Source organism: Protopterus annectens, chromosome 9.part0 (assembly GCF_019279795.1).
Source record: "Protopterus annectens isolate FY-2018-M chromosome 9.part0, PAN1.0, whole genome shotgun sequence".
NCBI classification, from domain to species: domain Eukaryota; kingdom Metazoa; phylum Chordata; order Ceratodontiformes; family Protopteridae; genus Protopterus; species Protopterus annectens.
The window spans coordinates 371,819,785-371,846,741 of record NC_056743.1 but is presented as its reverse complement, the minus strand read 5'-3'; the positions used below and the strand labels follow the sequence as shown (position 1 = coordinate 371,846,741).

The 26,957-nt window shown below is 42.0% G+C and overlaps 1 protein-coding gene across 1 annotated transcript in view; it reads right to left on the bottom strand.

Annotated features, from left to right (window-relative positions):
- Positions 1 to 26,957, bottom strand: part of LOC122810529 (piwi-like protein 2) — a 709,331-nt gene that overhangs the window by 370,454 nt on the left and 311,920 nt on the right. The window contains exon 4 of the mRNA XM_044082112.1: positions 9,514 to 9,708. Within this exon, the coding sequence (XP_043938047.1) occupies positions 9,514 to 9,708 (195 nt within the window). The remainder of the gene's footprint in view (positions 1 to 9,513; positions 9,709 to 26,957) is intronic.

Sequence of the window (26,957 nt, the reverse complement as noted above, 5' to 3'; positions counted from 1 at the left end):
TGGGAAAGAAAAAGAGAATGGCAATTTAATAATTTAATACTGTAAAAATCTGTCGCCAAACCCTGTCAGCAGCAAAAAGCACTTGTAGTCAGCCAACTCTTCAGTAAAAGCTGTTTTTATTCTTCCCATATTCATCCCCTGTACTGGGGACTTCATCAGAATCTAATTTAACTCCACAATGTGTTCATTTAAATACTAATTAATTAAAGTAATGATGTCGCCAACATTCTTATTTCTTTAAATGTACCAATACATTAAACTTGTTTCTATTCCAAATATGTTACTATACCAACAAATACATTTCCACTTAGTTAAAAAATCAGTTCCACTTATAAAAAAACACATTTTATGTTACATACTATATTATATATGCTAGATTTAAAACTGTTTGGATACAAACACTTTAAAATATTTTTAATATATTTTAAAAATCTACGATGTTTTGTTCATAACACTTAAATGTATAACAGGTTCCCCAAATATGTGCCTAACTACTTAAGAGGTAGCTTGCCTAACTAATACTGGTTTGAGGGACACCATTTCATATAAGCCTGGTGTGTGTGTGTGGATGTCAATTTTAATTGCTATTTAGTCTCTCTTTCCTCTAAGTAGTTCCTATAGTCACCCCTCTTGGGTTTGGCTTAACTCATTCCACTATGCCAAATAAAAACTGCAAAAAATCTGTACGTTTTATGGAATGTTTGTATAAAGCGTTGTTCATATTTTTTGTAGAAATTTGATACTGATGTTTGTATATCCTTTATATATTTTAAAGTGTTGGTATCTAAACAGTTTTAAATCTAGCATATATAATATAGTATGTAACATAAAATGCGTTTTTTTAAGTGGAACTGATTTTTTAACTAAGTGGAAATTTATTTGTTGGTATAGTAACACATGTGGGAAAGAAACAAGTTTAATGTATTGTTACCTTTAAAGAAATGAGAATGTTGGTGACACCATTACTTTAATCAGTATTTAAATGAGCACATTATGGAGTTTAATTAGATTCTGATGAAGTCCCCATTACAGGGGATGAAAGCGCTCAATCTGCAAGTTATTTTTATGGGAAGAATAAAAACAGCTTTTACTGAAGAGTTGGCTGACTACAACTGATTTTTTACTGCTGACAGTGTTTGGTGAAAGATTTTTTTTTGGTATATTTTGGGCAATGTGGTTGCATTTGGTCTAACATTTAATACTATGTTTGTTTTTTTTTGTTTTTTTTTTTTTTTAGCTGTGTGGGGACAGGGTATGGGTGAATATGTCTGTCATGAAAGGAGGTACTGCCAGCACAGCTTACAGGTTCATAGGTGTTTACTAGCCTAATGAACAGACGGGCCTTTTTAAGCCTAGCCATGCATCCCAAATCTCTGACAAGTTCTGATACCCTTGATAAGTGTAACCATGGGCCTGGGAAATGAACCATTTACAGGTTACCTCTGTCCATTAGAGACATAGGTGGCACAGCAGGGCTGAATTTCCATTTTCCCATCCAACTGTCCAAGTTGCACTTGAATTGGGTTAGGGAGGAACACTTTTACATGGATGGGGAGCCCGTTTCATAGACTGGGTAGTCTCTGTGACACATACCTATCTCTCCAGCAGGTCCTATTTTTATCACTGTCAATGTTTAAGTCTTTAGAACGGATAATTCTGGTGCTGTTCGTTTTCTGGATATGCAGGAGGTATATCAAATTGGGGTCTGGCAATGCCCTGTATGCAAGGCATAGATCTCCCCTCAAAAGGCTGTATGAGACAGAATACAGGGATAGGGTCTTGAGGTAGTCTGCATAGGACATTTTAGTTACACCCTGTATTCTTTTAGTGAGGAACCTCTGTGTACATTTCAAATGTTAGATATGCTTGGGTTAGGTACATACCAAAGGGGGCATTGTACTCAATGACAGGTCTGATGAATGCAGACTACAGTGGAACAATGACTTCCTTGGACTTAGATGCCATACCTTTGTTTATAAGTTGTGCAATATAAAATGATTTCCTCACCACTGTAGACACAATGGTCAAAGGCTAGATTATTATAGTACAGTTGTGTACACTTACCATAAACGTAGATGTTCGAGTGTATGCACTGTTGCAGTCATCACACTTGGCTTATCCTGTCAGGGGTAGCTCTCAGTTGGCCCAACTACCAGAGGCTTAGTATTTCTGCGTCAGCTGCGGTCGTTACAGGAGTGACGTCAGGTCAGTGGTATAAAATCAGGCAACCGATGCCATTACATCAGTTTTTCTTGCCCCAACTATCAGAAGCCCCTAATAGGGAGCTAGGTTATGGTGGAAGAACACCATCAGTAGAAAGTAAATATAAAAAATTCCCTGTAAGGTGAGAGGAAGAGAGAGAGAGAAAGAGAGACAAGGGGGAGACAGTGAAAACACTTGAACATCTACATTTATGGTAAGTGCACACAACTGTACTATGTTCTTCGTGTTTCACTGTTGCAGTCATCACACTTGGGTTGATTCCCAAAGCTGAAGAAAAGGCTGGAGGCAGTCAAGAAGACTGGGGGTTGGCTAGGATGCCCTGCAAGACTGCAGTGGCAAAGCCTGCCCTGGATTTGGAGAAGACAGGCAGGTGGTAATGCTTGGTGAAGGTATGAACAGAAGTCCATGTTGCAGCCTCTAGGATGTCCCTGGTGGGGATCCCTCTGAGAAAAGATGCAGAGATGGAGGTTGCCCTGGTGGAATGCATCCTGATACCCTTTGGGACAGTTTCCTGTGCTGTTTGCAGCAGAAATGGATGTAGTGTGCTATCCATTTGGAGATTTTTTGGATATAGCCTTGCCCTCTGCCCCTGACACGAAGCTGGCTAGCAATTAGTCAGTTTTTCTAAAATATTTAGTCCTATCCAGATAGGATCTGAGCTGTCTGTGCACATCTACAGAGTGCAGAATCCTTTCCCCCTTGTTTTGTGGGTTAGGGAAAAAGGTGGGCAAATGAATGGATTGGTTGAGAGCCACACTGGACACCACTTTAGGCATGAAGGATGGGTTAGTCCCGAGGGAGACCCTGTCAGCATGGAAAATGATGAAGGGCTCTACAGCCATGAGTGCTTGTAGCTCAAACTTTTCTAGCTGAAGTGATGGCCAAATGCAAGGCTGTTTTCCAAGAGAGGAATTTTAACTCTGCTGAAGCTGCAGGCTCAAAGAGGGGTAAGGGTGTGAGCTTTTCTAACACAAAGTTAAGGTCCCAAGCTGGGGTAGGAACTCTTCCGAGTGGCCATAAGTTGTTAGCTGCTCTTAGGAACTGTTTGATGAGAGGGTGTGAGAAGAGAGGTGGCTCTGTGCTGTAATGAGCAGAGATGGCAGAGGCATGAATTTTAATTCATGAGACTAAACAGATTCATAAAAATTCATAAAGAGAAGGATAGACCCCTGTGTATTAGGTCTGTTAGGTAATCCAGGATGAGAGGGAGGGAGGGCGAGCTGTGCTGTTTTGGCTCCTTTAGCTTGGATCCAGGTGCAAAACCTTTTCCACTTGTCAGCATAGGATTTTCTAGTGCTGGGGCATCTGGGCCTCATGTATAACATCCAGGACTTGTTTGCTTAGGCTGGCAGCTGGAGGAGAGGTCAGGGAATAAGCCAGGCTGCCAGGTTCAGGGTCTGCAACTGTGGAACCATGAATTCTCCATTCTTCTGGGTGAGGGGTGTTGGGATCTGAGGTAGGTGCCATGGTGGCAGGGGTGACAGGCTGCACAGCAGTGGGTACCAGTGCTGGTGTGGCCAGTCTGGGGCAATCAAGATTGCCCTTGGTTTTTCATCCCTTATTTTGAGCAGTACCCATGAAATGAGTGGTAGAGGGGGAAATGAACAGATACAGAGGTTTACCCACTGGAAGAATAGAGCATCCACTTTCCAGGCCTTGCTGTGAGGTTCCCTGGTGCAGAATGTGCTGAGCTGATTGGAGTGGGACTTGTGAAACTTGTAGGTCTGTAGATGTCCCACCTTTGTGCAGAGGGATGACTGTTGCCTTTCTGCATTCAAGAGGCACGAAGCCTGTTTGGAGGCGACAGTTTAACAGTAATTCCAGAGGCCCTGATAGGTCATGTTTCATGCTATTTAGAAGGCATCCTGGGATATTGTGTGGGCCCACTGATACAGTGTTCTTGGCCTTAGAGAGAGCACTGAGGACCTGTTCCCTAGTGATGGTAGGTAGAGTTATACTTGATAGTTCCTGAGGGAAGGTGAGCTCACAATTGTGTATTGCCTTTGAGGTTGTGGACATGGCTAAAGAATGCTTTGTGGTTTTGTCCTAGGCCTGGGAGGCCAAACATACCTCAAATTTGGCTTTAGTAAACTTTGTCTTCTCAGTTTGTTTAGTTTGATGAGAGTGCTTTTATCTTACTGGGTGCTGCACCTCCTAATTTCTGCCATGATTTTCTTCTTCCTGTTATATAGCCTATTTTGTGATTCTGCCAGGGTGGCTTGTTTTTTTTGTGTTAGTTCTGTACTTCTTCCTGGTGGGTACAGCTGCCTCTATGCAGCTATTAACTTGCTTGTAAAGGGTTTCTATGAACAGTTTTGCATAGGCGGCAGCGCAAGTGTTCTCAGGGTTTATTGGGGCTTAAAGTTTTGCCAGGTTCTCACTTACTAGCAGGAGGTTAGCCTTAGAATAGTTCCTGAATATTCCAGGTTTAGCTGGGGGGGGGGGGGGGTCCAGATTTTATTTTTATTTCAAAGGAGACCATTTCCTGGTCTGACCTTACAAGGGAAGGCATTACACTAGGGGGTGTGCAGCATTCCCCCATATTAGCGAGGACCAGATCCAGTATGGTTACACCCCTGCTGGGTGTACTGACGATCTGGTCCAGGGAGTTTGTGTTTACAAAATCCAAAAATCTCTGTACATGTACGTTTGGTGTCGTATAGGATTCCCAGTTAACAGATGGGTAATTAAAGTCACCCATGAATGTGGTATTGGGTTGGATGGTTGGTGTTTCTAATAAGTGTAAATATATGGTATGGGTTTCCTGGGTCATGGAGGGGGACCTAGAGCTTGCAAGGAAGTGGTATTGGAGTTTGCCTTTGGTAATTTGAACATGGAGCAGCTCAAGTGCATTGTCCTGTTTGAACAGCCTTGAAGTATATTTATTTTTTATGTAAATAGAGACACCTCTACCTTTAGTCCCGGACTGTGAAGTAGCTGGCCTAAAAGTGTGGAAAGTATTATACCCTTGCAGTGTTGGTGTGCTCTCCACGGCTTTAAACCATGTCTCAGTGACCGCACAGAAGTTAGCATTCTCTAGGGTAAAGAGAGCTTCTAGGGAGTGGAGTTTTTTTTCTTTTAGACTCTTAGCATTGAGCAGTAATACCTTTAAATTTTCTTGGCTTTGATTTGATATGTCAGAAGTACTTTCAGTTTGGCACTGCCTAAAAAGGCACTTATGGGGGAAGACAATGTTTTAGCTGATATTCGAAAGCCTAGATGGGAGAAGTGCAGACCATCACTGGCAAAGCATCGTGGTCTGTTGACCATCTCCTTCCAAGTTAACAAATAGTGCACCACCTTAGAATGACACCAGAAACTAAGCCAATTATTTAAGTCAAACATCTTTTGATCGTATTGTGGCATCATCCTTGTTGAAAGTAAAATGCTGCTCAATGCTAGGCTCATACCAGCCTTAGACACGCATTCCGAGAGCTCCATGATGTCTGGAATTTTGTAAATGGTTTTGTGTTATTTGTGAATATCAACATGATTCATATAAGATACTTGTGTTACAAATCTATTACAACTGTATGTTATGTGTATATCAAACTTGTTTGCACAGAAGTGTGTGCTGAAAAGGTTTTTGCAAAGTGCTTAAAATGTAACCACATCATGCCCTACTTGAAGAGAACAGAAATGTACATATACTATTGTAACGGTTTAAATGTATATATTTTAACAATGCAAACTGGAATACAGGAGGTTAACTTCAGAAAAATAGATGAAATTTAATTACTTTATGGCCACACAATAAAAAGACGTTATCTTTCAGTTTCAGGTCAGCAACAGACTCAATGTCAGTGCCGAGAAGTTTTCTGTATCGTCTTGGAACTGTTTTACTGTTTTATGACTTCCAGGATCTGCAAAGATTTGAGGGGAAACCTCTTGTGTATGTACTTTCACAGACAGATGCTAAATACTGCTAGCTTTCAGCAGGGGAGGGGGGGGGTTACCTGGGCTAGAGTCATACGACAAGAAATGAGGTAATTCTACAAGCTATCCCAGCAGTAATATTTGCGATATTCATTTAAGAACTCTCTGAGAGAGAGACAGACTCTGCATTCTGTCTTTGACAAGACAACATCAGGTAGAGAATCCATTCACCACATAGTTGCCTTGCTGCAGTAAGTAAGTGAACTAGTGTATAGTAATTCAAGGATATAGTCAGGAATATAGCAAAGCTTAGCTTAGATATTTTTCTCAATTTGAGGCTGTCCAGCAATGTTGTTTTAAATATTTGGTGTGATTTTGAACTCTGATGTCATTGTACATATATATTTAGTTTTGTCTTGTTCTATTACTTATTATTAAATGCATTTAAACCTTTCAGTGTGGTTGATATGTCTAGAGATAATTCATTTCTGAGAGTACTTGTGTATTTATCTGGTGGCACTGTGTAGGCCACTCCTAATAGTTTTGCTCTTGGTCAAACTACCATTTGTATCGATAGTAACAATACACAGTAAGATTGGACACCCTTTGCTAAGGGTCCTAAAAGCTGATAAGGAGCTGGCTGGTGGCAGTGATAACTACCTTATAGTCTGGGCAAAAGGGGTATAGCTAGTAAACCTGTGCCAGTCTTTCCCAGGTGCATGTGTGTGTTGTAAATCAAACTTCAAAGTATGTCCATGTCAGCTACTTGGGCAGGGACAAGAAGCCCTGGTTGGACAGAGAGGGGGCTGGAGTTCTTGGCTTGGCCACTCAGCTGAGATTTCAACCCTATAGCTGTGCCAGTGGGGAGTCTTACTGGGGATCGGGAGAAACCAGCTCTGGGCTGAGTGTGGTCTCTGTGTGCTCATAAGAGAAACTGCACTTGATGCACAGAGCTGCATCTGGAAATACTGGTTGTGTACCGATCATCCTCCCAACGTATGTCCACCAATGGTGCCAGTAATTAAGGAGCCTCAATCCTCACCACTGGTACCAGTGGTGAGGATTGAGGCTCCTTAATTACTGTTTAGTGGTGGAGTGTCACAGTCTCAGCTAATCTTATGAAAGAGTGTAGCCAAACGCATTTGTGCTTTAGTTTGAATGGATTTCATATGGTAAGATACCTATAAAAGTCTGCGGTGGTTTGCTAGTACAGTATGGGTACTGTGGTGTTCGACAGACTTGGTAACTGTTGGTGTAGCAAGTGTGGGTTTGTAGGAATACAAACAATATTTATTATGGAGGTATGGGAGATGGTAAAGAGTGGTAATAAGCTGAGAAGGCACACTATTGGGGTTTGAGTCAGTCATTTTACATGGCATGGAAGTAAAATTATCCTGACTATATTAGTTCGCACAGTAAAATGTTACTGGACAAGAGTAGTTATAGTTACAGCAGTCAACTTCTAAATGACATGCTAGGTTGCAGCACTTCAAATAAATGAATTAGAGATGCTAACTGTAGGGCAACTGCTAGTGAGTTATGTTATCACTGTTCTGATGCAGAGGCAGGGGGTGGGTGAGATTTGGGGGCTACGGTAGTGAAGCATGGAGTTGTGGGTGGGGTAGAAAAATGCAATAGAATTGAACCACTCAATCAGAAATGTAACGGTGTTAAGGAAAACAATTAGCAAGCTTTGACTATAGCATAAGGTAAGAAGGTTTTTGGAGATGGTTAACTGTGTAAGCTGAACAGTGCAAAACAAAAGTGGAGTGGGGAAAAAGAGAAATTACAGGGAAAAAAATACCCAAGTCCAGGAAGACTAAGCAGAGCTTTACATGTGTGGTTAATTATTTAGTGTATTAGTGGCAAGATACTGTAGTGCAGGAACAAAAGGAGGAGGTAGTAGTCTGAAAATGAAAGCAAAGCAAAGAGTTTGTCCTGTTTCAGTTGGGGGGGGGGGGTGTAACAAGCTATGCACTGGCTCTTATTTTGGACAACACAAAAACTTGCTAAACTGATCACTCACTCATAAGGGCTGTAATATATACCAGTACCACAGGTGTTGTTGGGGTTCTATGGGGCCATGTCCTCTAGTACAGAGTATGCATCAAGCCAGCTACCTACTTCAGGTGAGTGTACATGGGAACTCAGCTGTTCCTGTACTGTGATTCTACAAGTCTTAGCTTAGATTAACTTTACTGGATTACACACACCTGCCATGACTGCACACACACACACACACACACACAGTCCTTTCAAAGGAGGACTTCATGCTCGGCTGGACAGTAATAATTTTTATGCAACCTGTGCAGTGTATTAACTGGGGATGATGTGGTCAGAGTAGTTGTAGTAGTAGAGATGGCTAAAAGGAATAAAATGAGGTTTGAGCAACTCAGATGCTAGACACGGTTACTATAAATGTATTACTATATTTGAAGAAACCAGTTTAAACTGAAAAAAGGAGATGGAAAAAGACAGTGCTCATTACAAAGGCAGGCTGACAAAATACCTTTTGAGATATTTATGCTCAACTGCCAAGAAGCAAGTTCAGAGATCCTTGTGTATGCAAGAGCATTAATTATTACAGTCTGACAGAACAAGATACAAATATGCATGACAGTAATTAACTGTACAACTAGCCATCATGTCTGTAATACCAAACTGGCATGATGTCCCATCTGTCCTTAGAAACTGGTACAACTTCTGAGGGATACAATTAACTCTTAGCTACAGTTAATAAATCACAGCCAGTCTGGTCACCAATTAGTACAATTCAAACTCTACGCATTTCATAATGTAGCAATATGGGTGAACATCTTATAGTTCACTTTTTCATGCCTACATTACTAGGTTTCATGCCTACTTTCCAACATTTGCCTGTGTAATCATCAGCAGCACTATTAAACCACCAAAAATGTCTGTGGCAAACACAGGGATAAATTCTAGCAGCTCTGAGAATTGCCCTACAACAAAACATTTTCTGAAATTCATCCAGGCATTCCCAGATATCATTGCTATCCACCTGCTCTAGCCTTTCTGATGTTCCCAAGCCTTTCTTAAACCAGCAACAGCATTTCAGTATCAACAGTATAACTGACGCCATCCTGAAGGCTGAAATGAGAACCCCACAATAACTTAAATCACCATTGCTGCAAACATTTATAATACTAAAAGGATAAAGCTATAGGCAGTTATCAGTCCACAAGCCAAACCTCTTAAAGCTGTCAAGACATTGTTATGGATGAAGTGACTAACTCCCACAGTACACATCAGAAGAGATTGGCCAGAAAGGACACAGACATGCATCTTCCTCACTTCCTTTTTTCATTAAGTGTTAACTCAAAGGGCTCACCTACTGCCAGACATAATGGCCAAAAAAGAATCATATCAATAAAAAAGTAATTTTCTCCTTACCGTTTTGCTACCTCGCCAGTTACTGCTGATGATGGAGCTCCTTGTGTAGGCAATAACTCTCTACTCTGGGCTGCCGGTTTACTAAGCTGAGGAAGGGAAGAAGAAACAGAGGCAGAAAGAGGAGCTATACCTCGTCCTATAAATGCCCTTCTCAAAGTAACAACTGGGGGCTCTGGTTCTCCTCGACCAAAAATGCTGCAAAATTATACAAAGAAAATAACTGAGTTTCAGTCAGTATTAATATAATACCACATTGTTTCTGTAAAGTACATTACAAAATATTACTCTGAGACATTTAATGTACCCTTTTGCAACTTTCACAGCGTCTGAGGCAACAAACAAAATGCTAAATTAATTAATGTAGAGCAGAATACTGTAAACAGTCCACCAGAAAAGGTTTACTCTTGCTGGAAATCTGCAAAAATTTGATTAAAACAGACACTTTTTAGCTACAAATATATGGGTATTCTACTCCGTTTGCAGTAATTCATCTGATGGATTAAGCAGCCTTGGCACAGTAAGCTGGTCACATTTTGCAAAAAAAGAAGTTATGTCTTACCATAACATTCCATCTGTGCTGTTCATCTTCATCTATTCTTGACTTTTGGGCTTTGGTTCCAATAATTGGAACCAATCTGGCTGTTACAAAGCTTGCATAAGCCAAAAAAATCTCTCGAGCTGCTAATGTACCCATAATGCCCCTCTCCACATTACCTCAGATCGAGTTTGCTATTATGCAGAAAAAAGGGTTCTATAATATAAGACAGAAACCTTGCCCAAGGTGTTCCTAACAATAAGAATCCAGGACAGAATGTCGCTCCACCTGGAGTCTATAGGAGGGGGCAGGCAAGAGGGACACAAGAATGGATGAAAATCAACAATACAGATGGAACGTTATGGTAAGACAACTTCTTTATCTGATGTCAATATTCATCTATTCTTGACTTGTGGAACAGAGTCCCCAGCTACCTTACATCCTGGGTGGCCTCAAGGAAGAATATTCCTGAGAACCACAGAACCAAAAGAGGCTCTCCCCCGCCTGGAGACCATAAAGTAAAGAGTAATAAAGGTATGCAGATTACCCACACTGCGGCTACACAAATTTCTGACAAGGAGGCTTTGGAATAAAAAATAGCCAGTGTTGCCAGAGATCTGGTAGAATGTGCCTTGACTAGCCAAGGAAGCTTCATGTTAAGTTTCTTGTAAATGAAAGAGATGCAGTTTCTTGACCACTTGGACAGAGTCACCTTGGATACTGGTTTGCCCAAAGTTGCACTGGCAAAGGACACAAATAATTGGTCTGACCATCTAAATTGTTTAGTTCTATCATGGTGGAAACATAATTGCCTGTGTACATCCAAAAGGTGCAGGCAGTACTAGCCTTTATTTGAAAAATTTGGAAAGAATACAGGCAAGTCTATAGATTGTTGATATTGGTCTCTGATACCACTTTCAGAAGGTAAGTAGGGTTCGTTCTGAGTGATACAGTGTATTTGTGGAAACTAAGTACGGAGCTTTGGAGCATAAAGCCTGTAATTCAGAGAACTGCCTCACTGAAGTGACAGCTATAAGGAACAATGTCTTCCAAGAAAGGAATTTTAATTAAATCACTAGTTGCTACGGGTCCAAACGGAGGTGAAGTGACTAACACAAGAGCTACAGCCTATGGCAGAAGAGGGTCTTTGAAAGGGGGCTTCAAGTGGATTGTAACCTTTAGAAAAACCTTACAAAGTCTGTGAGAAATTAAGGGTTGCTCCCCGATACCATTATGTAAATTTGAAATAGCTGCTAGGATAAATCTGACACTAGAAGCAGAAGCTCCTTTACTAAGGATGGCAGTTGGAAACTCCAGAATTTTTTCTACTGGCACTGAAAAGGGGTCTAGGCCATTGTCAGAGGCCCAAACAGAAAATCTCTTCCATTTAACTAAGGAAGATACAGATACCCCTAGTGATGGTTTGTGGAATGCCAACAAAATGTGTCGCATGGGGGAAGGAATACCATTACACCTAGCGACTAACAGAATTTGAGAAACCAAGCAGTCAGCTTGAGAGACTTAAGACTGGGATGTACTAGTCCCTGGGGGTGGAAAAAGAGATCTGGAACTGGGTCGAGAATCCAAGGGCAGTGTAGTAGATGAGACCAGAGGAAGGGAAACCATATCTGTTGAGGCCAGTAGGGAGCAATAAGGATAACTTTGCTTCTCAACCGAGCTTCTTTCTTGAGAAAGAGAGGGATCAGAGAGAAGGGGGACAAAGGCATAAAGGAAACCCGGGGGCCAATCGTGGAGAAGAGCGTCCCTGGAGAACTTCCTTCAGGGGGAATTAGGGCAAAGTAGCTTCTGCACCTGTTGTTCAGGGGTGAGGCAAACAGGCTGTAGCATGGCTGACCCCAACGAAGAAAGATCTCCTTCGCTACTCTGAGGTTCAGAGACCACTCGTTAGGCATGAGGATGCACCTGCTTAGTTTGTCCGCAATCACAATGGAACTCCCCGGGATGCACATTGCTATTAGAAAGCAGATGGAAGTTATAGCCTATTGCCACACTTGAAGGGCTTCTCGACACAGTGGGTAGGACTTGGTTCCCCCCTTGTTTGCTGATGTACCAGAATACCGACATGTTGTCAGACTGTATAGCTATCACCCCTTGAGGTAAGGCAGAGTGAAATACTTGCAATGCCAGAATCACTGCTCTTAACTCCAGAACATCGATATGCAAATTGGCCTCGGAGGGGGACCAAGTTCCTTGGACCGTCTTCCTGAGATAATGCCCCCCACTCCATCCCATATGGGAAGCATTCGAGCTCACTAAGGCCTTAGGCTGAGGGGGAACAAAAGGGCAACCTAGAAGAATCTCCTCTGAGTGCATTCACCTGGATAGGTCATTCTTGTATCAACTGGATATGAAAACTAAATGGTTCATGGGGAGAGTTAGAATAATCCACTGGTTTGAAAGTAAGCACTGGAGAAGTCTCATGTGAAATCTTTCCAATGGAACCAATGTGATTGCTGCCACCATGGAACCCAATGCCTGCAGAATCAGATGAGCAGAAATTTTGTTTGCGCAAAGAAGAGGGAGGACCAGAGACTGAATTTTCTGTAGCCTGTGTAGTAGAAGGGATGCTATGCAAGAGAGTGTGTGGAAGGGAGCTCCGATAATTTCCATGTCCTGAGAAGAGGTTAGCTGGGACTTTGCAGGACTGACCATTATGCCTAACTGAAGGGCTAGTTTCAGAATGCAGTCTCTAGTTTTAAGTAGTAGTTGCCTGGTGGGAGCTGTCAGGAGCTAGTCGTCCAAGTAAAGAAACACCCGAAATTCTGAGCAGCCTCAGACGTGCTGTGACTGCTGCTATACTTTTGGTGAACACCCTGGGGGGCTGTGGTAAGACCACTCTGAATTGGAAATGACTGACTCCCATTCGGAAGCAAAGAAACTTTTTCGAGCATTTGTACACCTTTATGTGGTAATACGCATCTTGAAAGTTGATAGTGCACATCCAATCATCTTTCTCTAAGGGAGAACTGACTGAACCGTGACCATCTGGAATTTTGCTTGCTGGACAAACTTGTGCAGAATACTGAGATCCAACACTGGCCTTCAGTCTCCTGTTTTCTCTGGCACTAAATAGAATCTCGAGTAAAATGGATCCTAGTTGGTCTGGTGGGACTTCTTGAATGACTCTTTTCTAGCAGCTTTCGTATTTCTATTGCTGCTTGAACTCTCTGACTGGGTAGACCGTCAGGGAGTCTTGCTGGGGATCTCGGGTAAAGGGTGATGGGAATTAGATAACCTCGGAAATGATCCTTAGCACCCAGGCATCAGTGGTTATGTATCGCCAAGCATTTGGGTGCAAGGAAAATCTTCCCTCGACTGCTTCCAGAGGTAAACAATCGGGCCCCCCTTCAGGAGTGCTGATAGGGTTGACCAGAGAATGAATCCCTGGAACCCTTATTATGCAGACCACCCCTGCCTCTGTGACGGCATCTTCCACTATAATTCCCCCTCCCTGCCCCAAGGGGAGTCCGAGCCACTGTGTCCAGTAAAGGCTTCTGGGATTTCTTGAACCACATTTTACCACTCATTCAATTCCTGGAATAAGATTCATTGAAGAGTGGAAAAATGTACACCTACAGCAGGCAAAGTTTTTCCATCCTTTTCACACCTGGACAGAGTTTCCTTTACTTTGGGACCAAAAAAGGAGTACCCGTCAAAGTGGGCACTGACAAAGGAAGACTTAAATGTTTCCGCAAACTCACACAGGCACATCCAAGCATGTCTCCGAATTGCAATGTTTAAAGATGCTGACCTGGTTGTTCCTTTGGCTGCATGTGCAATGAGCCTCATGGATGAGTTCAAAACAGACTCCAGGGTAGGTAGTTGGGAGGCCACTTTTTCCTGAACCCATCAGCCACAGCTCCCACCAGTGTATCTGACAGCTCCCTGACCAGATCCCTTTGGAGCCTTGTGAAATGTGCCAAAAAGTTCAAGGACCTGATAGAGAAGATCGATGATGCATAGACCCTGTCGCTTTAGTGTTGATACACTAATAAACGAGTCTTCATGGGTTCTGTTTAAGCAGCTTTATTCTATACAAACATTGCTGTAAAGCTTATTTGACTATGACTAAGTAACTTGTATACAAACAAACTGCTGTGATCATACCTGCATACACACTGGCTGCTTCTTCAAAATGGCACTAGGGATTGCATGCGTCTGGAATTTGTACGTGCACTCATAGCCTTGCAGGCTTCTTAAAGACATAGGACACACACGCTACAAGCTGATGTACATCCTACCTCTGAGAAATAGATCATGCAATCTGTTATGAGATATTTAGCAAGTAGAAATCACAGTCTAGACACATACATTATACAATACTAAGTACACATGTATATACAATCAAGTCCACATAAGTTGTGTTTCACACTAGGCTTAAAAACTCGTCCATATTGTGTGACATAAAATTGGGAATCAGTTTTAGCAACTGGAACAGTCTCTGCAAAATGGTTGACCTGAGGAATGTTCAAATTACTCTCTGAAGCAGAATCAGACTTTTCAACACATACTGGTCTTGAAACAATGTCTGACTCAGTTTTCGATTGCTTCACAGATACAATACTGTGATTGCAGTGGTGATGATTCTGGTACAAGGAAGATGTCTGTGAACCATGATCATACAACATTTTTTCGTGTTAGATCTCAACAGTGCTGTCAACTCACTGACATCTGGTATAAACCTGCCCAAACATTTGACCATGCCTAGAAAAAGCTGTAAACTCTGCACATTATCTGGCATCTCTAAACAGCTGTTTGTTTGGTTGGTTGGGTCAGGTTTTAAGCCTGTACTTGTAAACAAATGTCCTATGTAGGTTACTTCTGGAAGTCTGAATTTGCACTTCAGACGATTGAGCTTCAAATTTACTTCACATGCTCTATCTAGGACTCTCTTGAGGTTTCCGTCATGCTCTTCTTCACCACGGTCTCCAACTAGTTGATTGGCTACTATTATGGCACAAGGATAACCTGCAAAATTTGTTCTCTGCTATATTCTGGTCAAACGCAAGAGGTTGTAGTTTTCGAAATCTGTCTGCCATATTAACACATACCAGCGAAGGGTCTTGCAAATGTGTACAAATATACTCACACACAGATGTGCATAAGTAACTGGCATGAACACTCAGTCTGGCTAATGCTCTTCTGCTTTATATCTGCACTTTCTTTCTTTGTGCTTATCAGTACTGTGCGAATGAATAACCACGCAGTGCTTTCGATTAACTGGATTTTGCAAAATAAACCTCTTGGGCTTCTCGATGCTTTACTGCACTTTGCAAAATACCTTTTCAACTTTCTTAATGCTTCACTGTGCTTTACGAAATAGCTTTTAAAGTTTCTCGATTTACTGTACTTTGCTAAATAACTTTTTAGCTTTCTCGATGCTTTACGACTCAGCGGAATAGCTTTTCAACTTATTTACTGCTTTATGGAGCTTAATAGAATACTTTCTCAGACTTTGCGATGCCTTTATGAAATTTTCGATAAGTAAAGGCAAAAATGCTAAAATCATCAGCTTTCGGAATTGGTAAAGGCTAAAGGGCTAAAGTAGTTGCTTGGAAATTTATCAATAAAGGCAAGCATGAAACAGTCATGCATTATCACTTACTGAAGTTGTCGCTTTAAGAAACATTCAAGAACTTTGCAATGGAACTAAGCAATTCACGAGCACTGTAATACTCTTGTAATCTTTTGTAAGAAACACCTTTCTTTAATAGAAGAAACTTAAGTAATTGCACAATGCGAATGTTTTTTGCGGTATATACACTTTGTAAATGACTAGATGCAATACACGGAAATACCCACTTCCCAAATCTGTCCATCACCCTGGACTCCAGTTCGGAGGATGAAAAGTAGAACTTTCCTCAGCTAGTTCTTTTTTTGGGCAGCTGCTACCACCATATCTACTACCAAGCACTTAGCCCCATGTGGTTGGTCCTCTGGAGCAGTAAGAATTATGTCAGGTCTCTGGGGGACTGGTTCCACAGCATCAGCAGCTTTCCAAGCCCGCTGAGCAATTAGTTTAATAAATTCATCAGTGGGTGGGGGTCACTCAGGAGGTAGAAGGGTGAGTACCAAAGGCCTGCAAGTATAAAGATTCCACCAAAGATGGGTTTTTGGACTTAAAATCAACCCTCTGTTTTAGACGTCTTCCAGGGGTGATCATGAGGAACCCTCCCCCTTCATCAAAATCCATGTCTTCTGTGATGGATTCTTCAGAAGAATCAAGGTGTTTCCTCTTACACAACCTCCTCCGAGAGGGGCTCTTCAGTAGGGACACCTGAGGAGGACTAGGAAGAAGGAGTGTCTTTAGAAGGCATGTCTTGCAACCATGGTGTGCGCTTGTCCAGGGCTAGAGGTTGGTGACTGAAGTGAAGAACTTGGGGTCATGGGGAAGACTCCAATAACCCAGGAGTCACCCGAGACAAAGCAGTGACTAAAGTCCTTTCCATAGCCTAAAAGGCAGGATCCTCTGAGGAGGGATGGGAGCCCGGAACAGACAAACTCAGAACTGGGGTCCTACCCCAATCCCAAAAGCCCCACCTGACAGACCGGAACCAAGGAAGGGTCCGTGACTGACACAGCTGAAAGGGACACAGTTGGCTCCATGGAAAAACTCTGAGCCAGCTCGAATTCCTCGGGTCTGATGGCGAAGACATGGTCCTGGGTACCAGACAATCCCAAAGGCACCAATGGATCAAGGGCTAGACTTGGCGAAGACAGAAGTGTTGTTGGCATGAAACTATTGGTACCTGGGATGCTGAAGTCGAAAACTCTGAAGCCTGCGTCAAGGTTAGAGGAGGAGAATATATAGGTGTGGATGGAGATAAAAAAAAAAAAAAAAAAAAACACTGCACCAGAAGGGAGAGTAGCTTGAGAAGAGGACAGAAGACCCTGGACTGCCAAGATCTGATCCATCAACCTAACAATATCGACCTCAGAAAGACTTCTGGTGGAACTCATGGATAAAACTGAAGGCGATTCTGGTCTCTCCACGAATGGACTGGGGGAGCTGACCATGGAACGGGTCCAAGGATGGAGGAACAGATAGACCTGGTGGTTTCTGTGGATAACACTAATTTCGGTACCGTCTGCACCAAGGGCGAAATGAACACCGAACTGGCTGGAGTGGCAGCTGGCACAGACGAGCCGTGGTCAAGCTCGGAGCCATAGTCGTTATAGTAGAAATAATTGTTGAAGCCGGTGTAGACGGCAGCGGTGAAATTTTTGGGGCCAGAGATTTAGTCTGCTCAGAGGGCCTCGGAACTTTAACTTTTGGTTCCAAAGATGAACTCTCGGAAGTGTGCTTATGTTTCTTGACAGGTGCTGATGGAGACGTCTGCACCAAATGAGAGGACTTAGATCCAGAAGCCGGAGGTGACTTGTCAGCCTTGGACAGGGTTTCTTCAAAAGTGGCTTTAAGGAGCCCTTTGAGAATCAACTTATTTTTCCTTTCTGCCAGAGTTCAGTTACTGAAACCCTGGCAGATGGAACATTCTACACTCAAATTGGAAACTCCCAAACAGTACAGAAAAGATTCATGGCTATACGAGTTTGGCACCTTTCTGCCACACTCTACACACTGCTTAAACCCCATAGTGGAGCTTTTTCATTTCTCTGCCATGATCTTGACAAAACACAACAGGAAGACAGGAAAAAAAGAGAAGAAAGGAAGAAAGAAAAATAGATTTTCACTCTCACAACAGGGAAAGAGGGAAAAATCTACCAACGATGGTAGACAGACTACCAACGGTAGAGAAAAAAGGGGAAAGACTACCAACAATGTTAGGGAGAATTTACCATCGGTAATAGGAAATTACACTACACTCACAAAGGGTAGACCAACATTTAAAGGATAGGAAAGGTTTTAGCAGAAAGTGATAATATATAAAAATATACTTAGCTACATGAGAGATGGCTAACATGGTCTTGTCGTAAGTGCAGCAAATGAGATCTGGGGTAATGTTTAGAGGGGCATTATGGGTAGACTAGCAGCTTGAGAGATTTTGTGGCTGACGCAAGCTTTATAACGGCTGGATCGGTATTGAAACCCACAAGTCAACAGATGAAGACTGACATGAGATGTAAAGTTAAAACCAACAAAACACTGTTCTTACTCACCTTTAGCTATGAGATCTGGGGTAATGTTTAGAGGGGCATTATGGGTAGACTAGCAGCTTGAGAGATTTTGTGGTTGACGCAAGCTTTATAACGGCTGGATCAGTATTGAAACCCACAAGTCAACAGATGAACACTGACATGAGATGTAGAGTTAAAACCAACAAAACACTGTTCTTACTCACCTTTAGCTATGAGATCTGGGGTAATGTTTAGAGGGGCATTATAGGTAGACTAGCAGCTTGAGAGATTTTGTGGCTGACGCAAGCTTTATAACGGCTGGATCGGTACTGAAACCCACAAGTCAACAGATGAAGACTGACATGAGATGTAAAGTTAAAACCAACAAAACACTGTTCTTACTCACCTTTAGCTATGAGATCTGGGGTAATGTTTAGAGGGGCATTATGGGTGGACTAGCAGCTTGAGAGATTTTGTGGCTGACGCAAGCTTTATAACGGCTGGATCGGTATTGAAACCCACAAGTCAACAGATGAAGACTGACATGAGATGTAAAGTTAAAACCAACAAAACACTGTTCTTACTCACCTTTAGCTATGAGATCTAGGGTAATGTTTAGAGGGGCATTATGGGTAGACTAGCAGCTTGAGAGATTTTGTGGCTGACGCAAGCTTTATAACGGCTGGATCGGTATTGAAACCCACAAGTCAACAGATGAAGACTGACATGAGATGTAAAGTTAAAACCAACAAAACACTGTTCTTACTCACCTTTAGCTATGAGATCTGGGGTAATGTTTAGAGAGGCATTATGGGTAGACTAGCAGCTTGAGAGATTTTGTGGCTGACGCAAGCTTTATAACGGCTGGATCGGTATTGAAACCCACAAGTCAACAGATGAAGACTGACATGAGATGTGAAGTTAAAACCAACAAAACACTGTTCTTACTCTCCTTTAGCTCCATGTTGACACACAGCCATAGAAAAACATTTAAGGCGGCTTGGAATGAAAAAGTTACGATTCTGCCAGTCATTTTCAGTTATATTTTAAAACAATGTCGCCAGTTACTGTTACTTATGCAACAATCACCACACATGTAGAAACTCCAAATAAACCGGGGGTCAAAAATAGCACAGTATTATAACACAGGTGCAACATTTTAAAACATGGTTGTTAACCAGTGGACAAAATGTAATTTGCTGAAGTGTCAAAGGTTTATAATCTTATTTTATAAGGATGGCTGGCAGGATACCAGTAACACAAACTGCTTTACAGATAAAGATAGACAACCACTAATCACAGTCAACATTTTTCAACCTTTCATTTTCTTTTATTGCTATTTATTTTCAATTCTTGATTCCCAGTAACCCTCAAAGTGCCTCCAACTAATGTTGAATGCCAGGTCAGCCGACTTTAGAAATATTGAAAAACACTTAAATGTGTTCAAATAATGCAGCAGTAAAACGAAGCCCACAACTTCCAAAAGTCAAACTGTTTATTCCACAATATAGATTAAGAGCTTTCATTCTGAAACCAGAACATCATCAGAATCTATTTCTCCACCATCCCTTCTTTTTATATAAACATATTACATGCTAATCATAAATGTTTAATTTTAAAACGGTTTGTACATACTGTATTTCAAAACAGTCAGTGTTATTTAACATTCAAGAACCTAAAAACTACAATAATTTAAAATGTATTTATAATCACTTGTTCAATTTAATGGAAACTTCAATATAACAAAATCTTAAGAGTTTGAATATATTACGATTAGAATATACTGGGTGATAACTATATTTAAGTGTGTAAAAGTATATTCTAACCCTAACACTGCAAACTTCTTGCTTTCCTTTTTAGTACTGAATGCATTTTCCAAACATCAACTTAGATGCAGTGGACCATGCAATTGCCACTTTAGAATACTTGATCAAGTTCCCATGGATCCTAAAGGCAGAGACTGGGAGAATCATACTGAAGAGAACTTAAATGGCAGTTTTTAAATGCAATAAATCCATCTGGTCTGAATAATCCATCTATCATTCTGGGCAAAAAATAAAGTCTTCATTAAACTGAATATGTGATTATTGTTTATAAATACATTGTTAAATTATTCTAAAGTATTCAGGTTGGTCTTGAATATTAAAAATCGACTGTTGTGAAATACATTTTATAAACATTTTTATTTTAAAACATTTCACGATTAGCATGTAATATGTCTTTAAATAAATTATATAAAAGGAAGTGATGTGGGGACAAACATGATGAAGTTCAAGTTTCGGAATGAAATGGCTTAATCGATATTATGGAATAAACAGTGACTTTTGGGGATTACTTGTTGCTTTTGCATCATCCTCTGTCTATGCTTTTTTTGAATTCTTGATTCCCCACTAACAACCTAGACCTACCCTCCAGTCATTCAGCATTCAATTCATTCCATACTGATGACAGCTCAACGGTCCACTTGTTCCTGCAACGTGACTGAGACGGAGCCTTCACTGGTGCATCTGGGAATAGGCCTCCATACCCAACACCTCCTTGTGAGGGCTAGCAAGTTTCAAAACTGTTGTTCTCAGAGGGAGCATTTACTGCCTCATAAGCAAATCTCCTTATAATAAATGGTGCACTGTGGCAATGTGGGCATGCTAGGCAACCTTCAAACACTGGACCCCACCCAGTTTGGTTTTGTGAAGGGCTGATCTTGTCTCCTGAACCTCAATGACTTATTCAAATCAGTCTCCAGAGCCATGGACAAGGGTAAGGCCACACAGCCTATCTAGACCTTGCCAAGGCCTTTGACACCATCCCCCACACTGGAATCATAGATAAACTTACTAAGCTGGGCATTAATCCCTACGTCACCCAATGGGTTGCTAACTGACTTACTGATAGAACCCACACTGTAAAAGTAGCAGACTCCAAATCCAGCTCCAGACAAGTGACAAGTGGAGTACCTCAGGGTTCAATCCTGGTACCGCTCTTGTTTGGCATCTACTTCTCTGAAGTACAGGCCAACCCTACGGGACTCTGGCTAACAAAGTTTGCAGATGACTGCAATCTGGGAGCCATTATTGAATCCCCAAATGATGTGGATACTCTACAAAAGGGCTTTACAGAAACAGATGCTTGGTGCCAGAGCCATGGGCTCAAGCTCAATGCCAAGAAATGTATTGTTATCCCCTTTGGGAAAAAACATGCATCCGTGAATTACCATATAGGTGGCAGTACACTAAACACCGAAAGTGTGATGAGACTTAGGGGACACAGGTGGACAGTGGTCTCACCTTCGATAACCACATCGCCACAACAGTCAGGAAATCCTTCTATGTGGCACACCTCATCACCAAGGGCTTTTCATCCAGAAAAAAGGAGGTCATTGTCCCACTGTACTCATCCCTCATTAGACCCATTATAGAATACAACGCCCCGTTTGGTATGTACCTCTCAAGACATCTGCAGCAACTGGAAAGGCCACAGAAATACCTCACTAAAAGAATCACAGTACTAAAGCAGATGCCCTACGCTGACCGCCTTAAAAAACTCAAGCTATACTCTGTCTCATATAGTCTACTCAGAGGCGATCTCTGCTTAACATACAAGGCCATGTCAAACCCAGAGCTGTTGGGACATGCTACACTTAAAACATCCCAATCCCTCAGAGCCACATGCTCCAGGGATCTAAACCTTGTCATCACAATAAACAAAACATGCTGGAGGGATAGGTTCCTGACCCAGAGAATCCCCAGACTCTGGAACAGATTGCCCATACATGTCAAGCAGAGTGCCTCTTTGGCCCTCTTCAAAAGGAACCTTGACGATTGGATGGGAGAAAGGAAATTCACCCCAAGGATCACGTTAGTCGCCCTGCTAGACAGGGGTCCAGGGAAGTAAATAGTGTGGGAAGAAATAGCCAGGGAATTGTTATGGCTAGGCTTGTATAGGCCCTAGAGCTGATAGCCTAGTACCAACCTATGAACTCAATGAAGTGGGTGATACACCTGCAACTGCTATAGATGGCAACAATGTAGGCACCCTTTCCCAGGACAAGGTGTTCGCCACTTTCACAGAATTTCCATTTCCTGGGTGTTTGTCACTTTCACAGACTATCCAATTGCTTCAGAGTTCAATGTTGCTGCTACTACAGTACAGGTCACTTTGCCATAAGTCAGGGTTTTATCCCTCTACATCACAGCACCATGGCAATTTCCTTTATTACTGTTACAAATTCTACATGTTCTCCTCTTTACCATAACAATAGAAAGTACTGTCTCAGACTTTTCTCATTATGAAGTCAATCTAGTACATTATTTTCTTCTGAAGTCTAATTATGTAGTACATTGGAAGTCTCATTTCAATGTTATTTATTTTTCAAAAGTCATGCAGTACAAGTTGCATTTTATTAAAATAGGAACTTGCTGCTACATTTACCCAATGTCTCAATTTTGGTAAAAGCTCTGCAATGTTAGTGAGACTGCAGGACAGTTGGGGGGAGGGCAATTGGGGAGCTCTTCCTTTCCCCAACTACTGTGCGATATAAGAGTTACTATCTTTATACTAGACAATTTTTATATACTGTAAATCTGTTGACACTTACAGAAAATGCTATAACAAAATGTTCTTCTAAAACTACTTCCATGTGTGAGGTACAGTATATTACATTCATTCGTTCTACTAAATACTAGTTCCTGCTTATTCATGTTCCGTTTTTACCAAAATATTGTAACTAGCGTAGCCAACAAACTTTTTATTCCAACTTCATAGTATTTATCATCTTCCTTCCCTGTACTCTGCCTATCAACTGTTCTAATTCCTTAACTATTACACTTTCCAGCTGTGTCCATGTTTTAAAATTAAGGCCTTTTTGGCTAGCAAGAACATCAGCCATAAAAACTCTTCTTTTATCACTAATCTCTATCACCCAAACTGGGAGGAAATCTCTTGCTGCTAAGACCAGTCCCACACATTACATATTTTCCCATCACCCTCTCTATGACCCTCCTGTATTTTCCTAAATCCTTCTTACTTATAAACATGTGTCAAATTCCCTCTTTACTCAATCTGCACCTCCAGAATCTGTTATTCGCTAAACGGAAATTCTTCTGAACCCTTATGGGGTTACACAAATATCTCTGCAGATACACCCGAGTAAAGATGTACATTTTTCTTGATTGTATTGCTTTTCCTGTGCTTCTTCCACTTAGTCTCCTCTATTTCTATCTAGCAAGTATTACTCCATTCCAACTTCAATCCTGAAGAAGTCCGTCCTTTCCTGCTGTAGAGTTTCATATAACTCAGAAGCAGCTCTCCTTCTGCATGGCTACTTTCTGCCTCATCTCTATTACCCATTTAATCATTTCCTCCTACTTCTCTCCCATCTCATGGAATTTGTTTTCCCCACTTCTTGATACATTGCCTGTTACTGCAGATAGAGGCCTGTACATGCATTATAATTCAGTAATTCTTTCCTTCCGCCTGCTACCGCTATTTGGTACCAACATTAGATAGCAGGTCTCAGCTGTCTCTATCTTCCTGCAAGTTTGGTATCTCTCTGATCCTTCATCACCACCCTTACTTACAGTACATCTTGACACCACACTTTATAGATTTCCCCTCAAAGGGTTTGCCAGTCTCTGTGAACAGTGTCCCATTCTTCACACATTCCTTCCCTGGACAGGCTACAGCAAATCACTCTCACTCTCCCCAGGCTATTTCTCACTCATAACATTTCCTTTCAACATCTTGCACATCCCCTTAGTTGAAAATCTTGCCACAAATGACCACTGGATTGTTCTCAAATACAACATAACGTCTAGAACCACCAGACAACCCCCCCCCCCACCCATCCTTTGGCAGCATCGTTCTCCCACTTTACCCTGCACTTGCTCATCCATTGCTTGATTTTTACAGTCAATGAGGTTTACTCTCAGAAATATCGTAGAACCAGTAGGATTTCAGCCTTAAAAAGGCTGTTGGTTATTTTTATGGCACCAACTAGAAAATCTCTTCCACTTCGCCACTAACTATTTTCAAGTAGGTTTCTTGGTCTTCTTTAATACCTGCGGCATGTCCTCTGAAAATGTGTTGACAAAGTATAACATTTTTATCGTATAGTGAATCCTTGATCTTATCTGGAATTGCCTTACTGTGGTGGATATAAACTAATAGAACAAGACAACCATTTGGAGATTGTCTGATCTGATGCATGCTGTCGTTCCTTATTTTCATAAGAAATGAATAACTGATCAGAGTTTCTAAAAGATTTAGTTCTATCAAAATATTATCTTATTTATTTATCCATCCATTCACTCATCCATCCATCATTAGTATAGTTAATCCCACTAGGCTACTATCCTCTTTTCAGAGAAGGAGAGAGATATTTATACTACCAGCAGAAATTTGGCCAAGGTATTAGGGAACTTCCCCTACTCTTTGGCGTAGGGGGATGCATTTGTGTGCTACAGTTACTGTCTTCTGGTCCAGGCACATAGGCAGCTTAGAGAAGCAGGAAACCGAAAAACAAACAGAGGAGGAAAAAGGTGTTCTGAAGATGTTGGGAACAATTGTAGCTGTGAATTGAACAGCAGAGAGTTCAAACACAGCAAAAGACAAGTCAGATGTTACAGAGGATAACTGAGAAGAGATCATAGGAAGTTACTAGGCTATTGGCACAGAGGCCCTTATAAGCCTAGCCAACAGTTTAATCCATGTTTAGACAAGTCAGCACCCAAAGCCCCTGTCCAGCAGAGACGCAGGTGGAATCCCAAGGGCGTATTTTCCATTTCCCATCCAGTTATCCAGGCTGCACTTAAAAAGAGATAATGAGGTACTCTGCTTGATGTGGAGAGGGAGTCTATTCCACAGATGAGGGGAGTCTCTAGGACACAAACATGTCCCACCAACAAATGCCACAGACCAGGCTGACGTCGCTCGTGCGAGTTTCTCACGTGGGGCTTGAATGGCAGATATGCAGCAGTCCCACTAAGGCGGGGTCTGAGATTACTTTGTATCCCAGACAGAGATCACCTCTGAGGAGTCTGTATAAAACTGAGTAGTGGGATAGGGCTTTTAGCCTGTATAGGTAGATGTTTGAGGCCCTGGATTCACCTGGTGAAGAACCTCTGCGGTCTCTCCAGCTGCTGCATGTGCTTTGCGAGGTATATGCCAAAGGGGGCATTGTATTCAATAATTCGCCTTACAAGGGAAGAATATAATGATGTTATGGCCTCCCCGCCCTTGAATAAGATACCTTTATTTATGAGATGGGCCATGTAGAAAGCTTTCTGCACAACGGAAGCAACATGGTGGTCAAAAGTCAGGTTGCTATCAACCTGGGTGCCCAAATCCCTCACTACTGATTGTGTGCTTGGGACGTTATTTTGCTAATATGTGTGGGCGTCACTCTCCTCAAAGGGGATAATGATGCATTTTTTGACATTCAGCTTGAGGCAACGTTTCTGGCACCAGTCATTTGTTTGGGTGAGACCCTCTTGGAGGAGGACGTCCACATCACTTGGGGAATTGATGACTGCGCCCAGCTTGCAGTTATCTGCATACTTGGTCAACCATAGCCCAGTGGTTTTGGCCTGCACCTCAGATGTATATCCTGAATAACAAAGGCCCCAAGACCGATCCCTGGAGTACGCCGCTGGTTACGGGTCTACTGCTTAAGGTGGCTTCCCCTATTTTGATTAGGTGGGTTCCATCAGTGAGCCAGTTTGCTACCCATCTGGTAGCATATGGATTGATGCCTAGTTGGGAGAGTATCTATTATGCCCAAGTGGGGAACAGTGTCGAAGGCTTTGGCCAGGTCAAGGTAGGTGGTGTGCAATGTCTTCCCCTCATCCAAGGTTTTGGTGACTGTCAAAGTCATTGATCAGATTTAACAGACATGACCTCCACTTAAAGCCAAATTGTGTGGGGTCGAGTGTTTGGAGATTGCCAATGTCCTTGTTAATGAAGTCCAAGATAATCCACTCCATGGCCTTGCAGATCAGGCTAGTTAGGCTGATGGTTCTATAACTTCCTGGATCGGTGAACCCTCCACCTTTGTGTAAAAGGATGACAGTGGATGTCCTTCACTCGGCTGAGACAAAGCCAGTGCTCAGGATTTGGCTGAATAGGGTGCCTAATGGTGCTGCAAGTTCATGCCAGAGTTCATGTAAAATGCAACCTGGGATGTTATCAAGTCCCATGGAGGCTGTATTTTTTTACCTTTGTAAGGGCACTGATGAACCGTTCCCTAGAATTAAGGGGTGGGGGGCAGGTACTAAGGATGTCCTGATTTACTGATGGGGGAACAGAAGGGTGACGTTTTCGCTGAATCCATCAGCCAGTAGGTTGGCTATATCTACAGCATTTGTGAAAAAAGTGGTGTCCTTGACCACCAGTTCTGAACAGATCTGGGTGCTTCCTTTGAGATTGCAGACATATGTGAAGGCCTTATGATTGTCTCTAGTAGATGTGGCCAATTTGGACTCAAAGTTGACCCTAGAGGATTTCACTAGTGCTCTTATTTGCTTGTTCAGGCTAAGGAGATATTGCTTCCAATTGGGCACCTGCCCTTTCTTAGTCCTGGACAGCACTTTTTTTCATTTTGTTATAGGTTCATAGGTTTATACTAGGCTATCTGCCCTAAGGCATTTATAAGCCTAGCCCAAATTATTGTGGCTTACGCCACCCCTTATATGAAAAAATACTGTGCCCATTAGTTTGTTGTGCCTCTGTCCAGCAGTGACCCAGAGATGATTCCCGGGGTAAACCTACGATCTCCCATCCACAGGTCTAGATTTCTCTTGAACAGAGTCAGCGAGGT